At 39.0% G+C, this 11,267-nt stretch overlaps 1 protein-coding gene across 1 annotated transcript in view; it reads right to left on the bottom strand.

Annotated features, from left to right (window-relative positions):
* LAMC2 (laminin subunit gamma 2) overlaps window positions 1-10,740 on the bottom strand; it is a 62,327-nt gene extending 51,587 nt beyond the window's left edge. Inside the window, exon 1 of the mRNA XM_026703269.2 lies at window positions 10,333-10,740. Coding sequence (XP_026559054.1) covers window positions 10,333-10,414 — 82 coding nt within the window. The 5' untranslated portion in view covers window positions 10,415-10,740. The remainder of the gene's footprint in view (window positions 1-10,332) is intronic.
* Window positions 10,741-11,267: the final 527 nt, after the last annotated feature.

Below are 11,267 nucleotides of genomic sequence, written 5' to 3' on the forward strand. Positions count from 1 at the left end.
GCAAATATCACCTCTGACTGGAGATTTTACAGTATCCTTCCCCTGCCACGTCCACCAAGCCACACCACAGAACCGGTAGTAAAAAAAAATTGAATCCCACCACTGCCTTGGCCCCATGTTTTTAGGGTTGTGTATATCATAACTAAAACCTTGACCAAGTCTTGATAGCTGATTGGCAGCTTCAGTTAAAGTCTGGCATATGCATGGCCAGGTAGCTCACTGGTTTTTTTTTGCAAAGTTTGTTGTGGCTTCCAGACTGAGTACAAGGATAGACTACACTCAGCACAGTAATATAAACATAAAGTGAAGTTAGCCCTGCTAGATGAACCAGAAAAAAACATCAACCTCACCTGAAGGCTAAAATTACTTTTATTAAGATCGGCTATTATAACAGAACCAGGCAAGTCTGATTGTATTGTACTTTCTCCTCTTTGGTTCAGTGAATTTGGGGGGGCGGGTTCTGTTGGAATCACTTCTGAATGTCATCTGGTTATTCTGGACTCTAAAAAATGCTTCACCTCCTTTTCTTAGGCAGTATCTTTGTGCAGGTCATTTTCTTTAATCTCTGCTGATTACCAAATGGTGCAGGGGTCTTCAAACTTGACACCTTTAAGACTTGTGGACTTCAACTCCCAGAATTCCTCCTCTCGTCATGTTAGCTCAGGAATTCTGGGAGTTGAAGTCCACAAGTCTTAAGCTTGCCAAGGTTGAAGACCCTTGAAATGGTGAAACTATTGTAAGTAGTTTATCCCTGACTGTGAAGTCTATATCTGGCATACTGACTGAGGCTAGTCATAGGCAGAGATCTCACAGAAGTGTCTTGATCAGTGTCTTCAAGACATCTGCAGGTACAAAGCACATATTCTTTCAGACTTCCCCCAAAGAGACATTTTTGACCAAGAATTAGTTGGCAAAATATTTTGAATTAAGGAGGGGTGTGTGTTTTCAAAGACTTACGTTGTATCCGGAAGTGCCTATAATTCCAAACACCTAGCCAAATGGGATTGGAATTGTGAGAGCTGTAATCCTCACACTTTTAGGGGGAAAGTTAGATGAATTGAGAGTGAAAACCAAACACATTCATATATATTGAACTTTATTGGGCATCTGTGTTTGTTTAGTGATCCACAACTGATATAGGAGATTTAGTTAATTGTGGCTGCAACGTTAAGCATAAGACAGCTTTGCAATTTCTAACATAAACTAGGAAAGAATAAAAGGATCTTTGCCTTTTATTCTTTAACTTCTGTTTCTTTAAATGAATAGTGATTTAGGGTAAATGTTAGCTCTAAAACCTGGGAATATCTGCTCCATACAGACATCGTTTCTAACTGGTCTAAAGTTCCAAATATACACTGCTCAAAAAAAATAAAGGGAACACTTAAACAACACAATGTAACTCTAAGTCAATCACACTTCTGTGAAATCAAACTGTCCACAGGTAGCAATACTGATTGACAATTGATTTCACATGCTGTTGTGCAAATGGAATAGACAACAGGTGGAAAGCATAGGCAGTTAGCAAGACATCCCCAGTAAAGGAGTGGTTCTGCAGGTGGTGACCACAGACCACTTCTCAGTTCCTATGCTTTCTGGCTGATGGTTTGGTTACTTTTGAATGCTGGCAGTGTTTTCACTCTAGTGGTAGCATGAGACGAAATCTACAACCCATACAAGTGGCTCAGGTCAAGTGCAGCACATCCAGGATGGCATATCACTGTGAGCTGTGGCAAGAAGGTGTGCTGTGTTTGTCAGCGTAGTGTCCAGAGCATGGAGGCGTTACCAGGAGACAGGATAGTACATCAGGAGATGTGGAGGAGGCCTTAGGAGGGCAACATCCCAGCATCAGGACCACTATCTCTGCCTTTGTGCAAGGAGGGAAAGGACGGGCACTGCCAGACACCTGCAAAATGACCTCCATTGGGCCACAAATGTGCATGTGGCTCCTCAAATGGTCAGAAGCAGACTCCATGAAGGTGGTGTGAGGGCCCGACGTCCACAGGTGGGGGTTGTACTTACAGCCCAACACCGTGCAGGATGTTTGGCATTTGCCAAAGAACACCAAGATTGGCAAATTTGCCACTGGCACCCTATGCTCTTCCTAGATGAAAGCAGGTTCACACTGAGCACATGTGACAGACATGACAGGGTCTAGAGATGCTGTGGAGAACGTTCTGCTGCCTGCAACATCCTCCAGCATGACCGGTTTGGCAGTGGGTCAGTAATGGTGTGGGGTGGCATTTCTTTAGGGGGCCACACAGCCCTCCATGTGCTCGTCAGAGATAGCCTGACTGTCATTAGGTACCAAGATGAGATCCTCAGACCCCTTGTGAGACCATATGCTGGTGTGGTTGGCCCTGGGCTCCTCCTAATGCAAGACAATGCTAGACCTCATGTGGCTGGAGTGTGTCAGAGGTTCCTGCAAGATGAAGGCATTGATGCTATGGATTGGCCCACCCGTTCCCCAGACCTGAATCCAATTGAGCACATCTGGGACATCATGTCTTGCTCCATCCACCAACTCAATGTTGTACCACAGACTGTCCAGGAGTTGGGAGATTCTTTAGTCCAGGTGTGGGAGGAGATCCCTCAGGAGACCATCCACCACCTCATCAGGAGCATGCCCAGGCATTGCAGGGAGGTCATATAGGCACGTGGAGACCACACACACTACTGAGCCTCATTTTGACTTGTTTTAAGGACATTACATCCAAGTTGGATCAGCCTGTAGTGATTTTTTTCCACTTTAATTTTGAGTGTAACTCCAAATCCAGACCTCCATGGGTTGCTAAATATGATTTCCATTGATAATTTTTGTGTGATTTTTGTTGTCAGCATGTTCAACTATGTAATGAACAAAGTATTTAATAAGAATATTTCATTCATTCAGAACTAGGATGTCTTATTTTTGTGTTCCCTTTATTTTTTTTGAGCAGTGTGTAAGAGGCATATTTTGATTGAGAAGACTTTCTCTGTTCTTTTCTATCCCAAATTATGAAGTTTAATTTTTTAATTATTTTCCCTGTGGTGCAATAGTAGAAAGGTGCATCTATTTAGCTATCACACCAAATCATAATTGGAATTAATTTGCCAAATCAGTCAACCAATTAATCAGTCAACTACAGTATAATAAAGTATTAGATCAGAGTTGCAAAATTCAAATCAACAACTATATGACCACTAAGAGATATAGAAAATACTTCCCCTAGAAAAAGGTTCTCACAAAAAAACTAAAACATCAGGAACAATTTGGTGTGCTATCTTTAAAATTTTAAAAAGTCTTAACACAAGGAGAAAATGATTTCTCACAGATTACACTATTTTTTCATATTGGTACAAGTGGAGAAAAAGAACCTGAGCATGCAGTATTGTCGGAGGGCAGAGCCTAAGAGTGGAAATTCATGCTGGATTGACTACATCTAAAAGTCTTCCCATTTCTTGGCATAAAATTCTGGCAAAATTTTGCACTCTGGGATAAAGTTCTACTTCCTGGAATATAAGAACTTCTCTATTCCTTTGGTTCTAGGCTTATTTTGCTCAATGTGAGATGCTAACTCGCACAAAGCAACTTTCCCTGATGCTTGTCAGGTGCAAAGAATCAAGATCATTTATAAAGTTGCAGCATACAAGATTTATTCAACCTATATACAAGAATCTAGTCAATTAATGATCAGCACTAAATTGGCTCTAAATAAGGGTCAATAGAATTCAAGGGAGGCTGGACTTGGATCTCTTGTGGCAACACAAGGTCTCTAAACTTGTGATGTGTTTAACTCCACCCCTCCCAGCTCTTTCTGCTCTTCTCCTCCAGTGCCCTGTTCATTGTTCTTCTGTACAGGTATTACTGAGATCCAGATTTATTACAAGATGTGATACCTCTTGCTTATTTGTTAAAAAAAAAAACTACAAACTTCAAATACGGGAATGATGGCCAGTTAGTTAACTGTCCACATATAATTATAGCAAAACAATTTTCCTATCCAACAGATTAATCCATTTATGAATTACATCAATATCATGTTTGGGTTTTGCTACAACCTGTAAATATATATTTTAAAAACAACAACAACAGCTATGAAGATAATGACATCATGATAAGGCTGTCTGTAATTTTTGCAAAGTTAAACCACATCTCTTGCCAGGGTTGTTGTACCAATCAAGTTGTTTCATGATTTTTGTTTATTTATTTAGTTTGAATAAGACTCTCAGTTCTGAAATGGGTTCTGCTCCTAAAACTATATTCCCATCCTCAATATGACTCTAGACTCTTTTTTGCCATTGGAAAGCCCTTTAGTTGAGATAAGCAGAAAAATATCTTTAAAAATAATATCATCTGCTGATGGGAAAAGTCACCAAGTGAAAAAGACGATGAACAAAGCAACCCTAAAATATATTTCATGAAACATATTTGATTTGTAGCATTTAAAATGCTATAACTGTTATTTGAAGAAGACGGTATCTAAAAATCTTTAATGTGGTTTATCATGGACCCAAAATAGTTTTCTTCTGCTGTTCCAAGCTATATTATAATTTTGCCAAAGTAGAATCCATGTTCTCAGCTAAGAAGACATGGAACAAATGAAGACAGGAAATAATTAATAACATTATAAACACTCACAAAAATTCCAGAGAGGGCTTCCAGAAGGAAAAGCAGTAACCAATACTAATGTTTGGTGAAAAAATAAAATAAATCAGCAAGAGCACAGTTAACACTGCTGTCAGTTGTCCTGAGACACAAATCTTAATTCAGTGAGTTTTACTTCTAAGTTGACATGTATAGGATTGTGCTGTGGCTCATTTCCCTCAACCCCATGAAGGTCTGGGTTGTTTTTCTGAATATAGCTTGGGCATGGTGTTCATTCTCTAACAATGTTGCACTGTGTTGTTGTTTTTTTACTATTAAGGGACAGGGGTGTCAAACTCACATCGTCATGGCAGCGTCACATGACATATTGGGAACTTTTTCCCCACTACTAAACCAAGCCTGGGCCTGGTCAGCGCATGACACATTCAGCCTGCAAGCCATGAGTTTGACAGACCTGGTTTAGGATGTTTTGGTCATTGCATTGTGATTTGTTCACTTTATAAAAGTCAGAAAACATCCATATATTTGATCTTTATCCCTCAAAAACAGATTCTTAACACCTGCCATTTCCCTCTGCATTTTTTCCATCAATATAAAAGTTGGATGGAACACAGAACTGACGCACATTGTAAAGGAATAATTTTAAGGAAGAGGAAGAAATGCTGCAATCAAGGCAAAGTCAGATGAATAAAATTTGAGTTTAGGATAGAAATGTGGTTTGAGTAAGCATCTCAGAAGTGAACCTCCCTGGTTTTCATGAAATTAGGGTGGTGGGGAAGTATCTTGAGGCTTTATTACTGCATAATAAAAGTAGTATTTACACTCATAACTGGCACCCTGGTTTACCTTGAACACATACACACACACACACACACACACAAATTAAATCAAATAACCTGGAAGAAAATTAAATCAAATAGCCTATTCTACTGATGGTAAAGCGTATGTAAAAAAACAACAACCCCTATTTCTTTTCTTTCTTTCTTTTTAATGCAAGTCCATTTTGAAGACTTCACACTGGCTGGAAGTCTCGGCTGATTTTGGGTGTTCCAGAAATCAGGGTTATTGCACTTTCCATCCTTCACTATAGGATGACAAAGCTTCCTTGCTTCTAGGAAAGTAGGATTTGGCTGTAGTTCAGGTTGCTACTTATGGCTCTGAGGATCTTGGCAGACCAAAAAAAATGTCTTTACAAAGGGAGTATTTTGGGGTCAGTACTTTTCATTTTGTTCATTCAGGCAGAAGGATTAAGATATTTGCTCAGTAACTAGAAGCACTCAACACTATTAGACACAATTGGGCTGTTAATTGTAGTAGTACAACTTTTACTTCAATGTGTTTCTAACATTTCAAGTTAAGCATTCTGCATTTTCTTGTCTCTTTTTATCTATGATAAAAAGTAAAGAGAAAGGAGAGAGAACAGGTGTTGTTTGAAGAGTCTGTCTGCATGGTAGTGACGCCTGCCTACCCTAAGCATAGTCATTTTGTAACTGAAGCTGATCAGCTGGAATTTGATATATACAGGTAGCCTCCCACTTACAACCATTCATTAATGACTGTTGGAAGTTACAATGGCACCCCAAAAAAGTGACATGATCATTTTTCACATCTGTAACCTTTGTGGCATTCCTTTATTATGCGATCAAAATTTGGATGCTTGGCAGCTGGCTCATATTTATGATGATTGCAGTGTCTCAAGGTCAAGCAATCGCCTCTTGCAATCCTCTGACAAGCCAGGTCAATAGGGAAGCAAGATTCACTTAAAAACCATGTTATTAACTTAATAACTGCAGCGATCCACTTAACAACAATGGCAAGAAAGGTTGTAAAATAGGGCAAAACCTCACTTGACAACTATCTCACTTAGCAACAGAAATTTTGGGCTCAACTGTGGTAGTAAGTCAAGGACTTCCTGCATAGCAGGTGGCAGTATGTAGCCCATCTCAGCTGGTCTCAAAATGCTAAGCAGGGTCACTCATGATTGGTATCTGGATGAGACCCAGAACTATAGTCTAAACTGGTACTTTAAAACATCTGGAAGAAGACAATCGATTATTCCACAATTTAGAACATAGAATAACAGAGTTGAAAGACATTGAAGATCATCTAATCCAATTCCCTGCACAAGCAAGAGAATCTACACCATTTCATACAGGTAACTTCTTGAAAGTTTCCAGTGATGGAGCACCCACAACTTCTGAAGGCAAGGCATTCCACTGGTTGATTTCTCTCACCGTTAGGACATTTCTTCTTAGTTCTAGGTTGCTTCTCTCCTCGATTATTTTCCATCCATTGGTTCTTGTCTTGCCTTCTGGTGCTTTGGGAAATAGGTTGATCCTCTCTTCTTTGTAACAGCCCCTCAAATATTGAGGACATTATTGAGCACAGAACCAAAGTAATAGGAAAGCTCTTCCTCTTACATCCCAGAAAGAAAATTAGGGGAAGAAGTCACTAAATACAGGTCAGAGACAATGGGAATCAAAATGTTTACTGTTAACTAGAAAAGAAAAAGTGATTAATTTTAGTTTCTTGGGCTGAAAACTAGATAAGGTGAGCAATATGCTGGAAAAGTGAAGAGGACTTTAATCCTAGGAAGGAAGATAAGGATAGACAAGATCTTGTTGAAGGATATCAATATTTTCATGATAACAAAAATCAAATAGTTTGTATCTTCAGATTATGGATGTGGACATTCTAATAATACCGGTGACCTTCAAGAAGAATAAATCAGTCCTTGACTAAGTAAAAAATATGGGATTGCTTGTGGTGATGATCAGCAAGTAGAAATTACTATAATATGAGCATATGACATAAGCAGATGATGGACTAGGAACAAATGTTTATGCTTGACGAAGTTGAGGGATGTAAAAAAAACGAAGACAATAGATATGATAGATACAACCAAAGAAATTACCAAAATATTTTTGGAAGAACTACAAATCATTACTAGAGGTAAGATGGTGAGCAATTTGTTCATACAGTCACCAGGAATCAAACTTGATTTCATGGCCCCTAACTAATGCTGATTTATAAAATAAGCTCACAAATAAATCCCTTCTCTCCATGTTAGCTCTCATGCCTTATCTTTCTCTAATTTAGGTCTATGCCCTAGTAATCTAATGGACGGTGACTTCCAGTAATCTGGGGATCACTATCCATTAGATTTCCTCCTTTCTGGTTAACCTTCTGAACCTGTGAAGCCATTATATACATTCAGTGCCATATTATAAATTGTAAATGAACAAATCTCAGGATGTAGTGAAACTTTTACAAATATGTCATTAGAATAAAGCCGAACCTGGGATTAAAAGTACAAAGTTACTTTGTGCTAAATCACATTCTGAGGTTATAGATCACTGAACTATAGTTTTCGTTTGCACAATGCAATGAGTAACATTCAGCAGTGGGATCCTACCTGATTCACTACCGGTTCGGTGATTGTGTGTGCACCTAATGCGCGCGCACCTAACACACGCGCCCAGCTTTCCACACACCAGCTAAGGCCTGCAGCACCAGTCAGCTGAGAAGATAAAGAAGAGAAAAGCTCAGGGCTAGGTGGGAGGGCCGATCCTGTGCTTTTCTCTTCTTTTTCCTCTCAGCTGAGGATTTTTTTCCTCCTCTCAGCTGATTATTGGCTTTTTTTTTTTTACTACCGGGCCGAACCGGTAGCATATCACCACTGATAACATTCCATCAAAGACCAAGACAATTGGTCTGACAGGAAAATAAGGAGGACTAAAAATTAGCAAGTTACACATAAATGAAAAAAAAAATGGAGCAAATAGATTACAGGTAGTCCTCATCTTGCAACTATTTGTTTAGTGATCATTCAAAGTAACAACAACACTGACTCACACTTATAACCTCATGCAGCAGCCGCATGGTCATGTGATCAAAATTTAGGCACTTGGCAACCAACATGTATGTATGGCGGTTGCAGCCTCTCAGAGTCATGTGATCGACATTCCAGGCCATCCCAGCCAGCTTCCGACAAACAAAGTCAATGGGGAAATCCAGGTAGAAAGCAAATGGGAATGACTGACTATAATATCTTCTACATGCTGAAGTAGTGTGAAAGGGAGAGAATTCCATTGGTAAAGCAGAAGATTAAGTGAAGATTAGGTTAATTCCACAGATTCATTCAATGATTAAAAAAAATATTCTTAACAAATATGTGCATGCTTGGTTTGTTCTTAAGCTGTCTTTAAAAGTCTACTCTTCTATTTTCTTGGATTCATGGAGGAATTTTCCAACCCTAAGGTTGGGCATTCTAAGGAAAATTCAGTTGCGTTTATTTGAAGCAGCTTACTCCTAGTTTACTAATTGCCTTATGGAGCATATAATGCATTTCTCACCCCCACAGACACATTGTTCAAAACTTGTGATCAGAATGATATCCATGAAGAGATAATAGAGAAATCAGAGTCAGATTTTATTTCTCTTAAAGGTTTTTAAAGCTTTAATAATTAGAAATAGGTCCAGAAAATAGTTGTGTTAAATTGCTCTTTCTTTTAGGATATTCCACACAGTCTTTTAATTCCTGCCATATCTCTAGTTTTGCTTGATAGTGATTTATTTGTTTGTTTATTTTTTATTTATTTTCATACTTCTTAATAATAATAACTCACACTTGGTGAGTTGAGCTTCTATATATAGAGAAGATACTCTCTTTCCTAAATTCTGTTTTTGGAGAGACAAGCAAAGAAAAAGTTTGGGAATTGGGGGCAATGAGAAGAGGGACTGATGTCCCCACATGATATATAGAATAAGGCTTTATATTAAAATTCTCAGCATCCCCGTGAAATGATATTTCCTACAATGCTTAAAAGGAAAATATTTACAATGGTATAAAATACACATCAGTTTGTAATATTGATAGCTAGAGTTATATATTATCAATTACAAGATGATAAGTGTGTCAACTCCACACATTATCCAAATGCATACTGATAGAAACACCTTCTTAATCTTAGTAAAATTATGTCATCAAATTAATTTTATGAACATAAGTTACAAATGCTTCACCGCTTGTACATTCAACCTGGCGTCAAACTTGAAAACCAGAATAAATAATTGCAGCATTCCCTTCAGAGGTAATTTGCATTGCTTTCAAAATTGTGTACAAAATATAGAAAGGGCTTTAAATTGTCTGTTTTGGACTTATCAGCCATTTGAAAAATTAGAGAAAAATAGAATGCAAAAAAGAAAAAAAAAAACCCACATAATTTACATGGAATTTAGAATGAACAATTTACTTTATGAATGAAACACTCTCCGTCCTAGCTATTATCCAGTTATTTTCATTTACAATGAAAAGACCTGTTAAAATGTTAGGGTATATGTCCCAGGCTTTGGCCTAGTCATGGTGATTACAACAGCCTTGCAGTGGTTTAATCCTGCACCCAAACAAAACATCTGAACATGAGCTAGCTTCTTTTAGTTGCTAGGTGACCACCCCATTAAGCTTCAAAGAGGGATGATAGGAACTGATTTAAGAAGCAGAAAGGGGTCAAGACCTGGGGAAGAAAAGATAGGTGAACAACTGATCTTCTCTTCTGTATCATCCACTTGTTGAGAGCTGGCCATCAAATCACTGTTATTAGTTCCTGAGAAATCCCACCTGCTCACTGCAACTTGGAGAATTGCCTAAGGGGGAAACTTTGACATGGAAAACAGGAAAAAGAGAAATGGAACTAAATTGAATCCCTTTCCAAAACTGCTTTTAATTTAAGTTTTTTGAGTCTCACCTTCTCTTCTTTGGGTGCCAAGAGTTGCAGGGAAAAATGAAGCGGAAAGGCAACTCAGAGTTATCAGCCAAGATAGAGACATTTCGGGCAACCCAGGACTAACTTTGTCTCCAGAGGTGACTCAGATCCAACGTTCTTCCCAGCTGTGATCTTGACTGGAGTGGTAGCCTCTGTCTGGTGGCTTTTCAGCTGCAGCCTATTCCACTGTGCCTTCTTGTCTTCTTTCAGGGAATTTTTATTGCCTCTCCTGCCTGAATCATTCTCAACAGGAAGAAAGGAACTTGCCTCCACTCTGACTCACCTTGTGAATTAAAAAGAAGAAGAAGGGGGGGGGAAGGAGGGAGCAGCCCATGTACAGTGCAAGGAGGCATAATACTTAACTATTTCTCCTTAGTTGTTCACAGGGGCGGTTCTCTACAGCGCACAGCAGCAACCGCCCCTGGCCACACGCCAGGAGGGAGTGGGATGGCAGCAGAAGGACGGGAAGTAAAATTTAAGCCTGTATCTTTCCCACTTCTGGCACTGACTTAAAGCAGAGGAGCTGCTTAGAATGGCTATATGAAGGTCAACTTCGCTTCCAAAGAAGAAGAACACACCATTTTTCTCCCTGCATTTTGTTTTCCAGATGTTGGAATGAACTGGGCATGTTCTCACTCACCTCCAGTCAATTAGAGTAATTTTGAAAATCTCAGCCTGATGATTATAGGGAACACTGCAGCAGTCTTCAAGTTTGCCAGCTTTTGGGTTTACAATGCAAAGGCAGATTAGAGAGCCTGATTCCATCCAGATTAAAGTACTTGGACATATTTGGAAGCATAATTGGTACTGTATATACATTTAGGGAAATAAGTAACATGACTGAATTGAGCTACATTCTTGATGACTTAATCGACATGGGTCTGTGGCTCTCTTAGCAAGCATTTAGAATTGGTTGG

Source organism: Pseudonaja textilis, chromosome 3, assembly GCF_049901715.1.
Source record: "Pseudonaja textilis isolate UNSWEBS1 chromosome 3, rPseTex1.2, whole genome shotgun sequence".
In the NCBI taxonomy this organism is placed as follows: domain Eukaryota; kingdom Metazoa; phylum Chordata; class Lepidosauria; order Squamata; family Elapidae; genus Pseudonaja; species Pseudonaja textilis.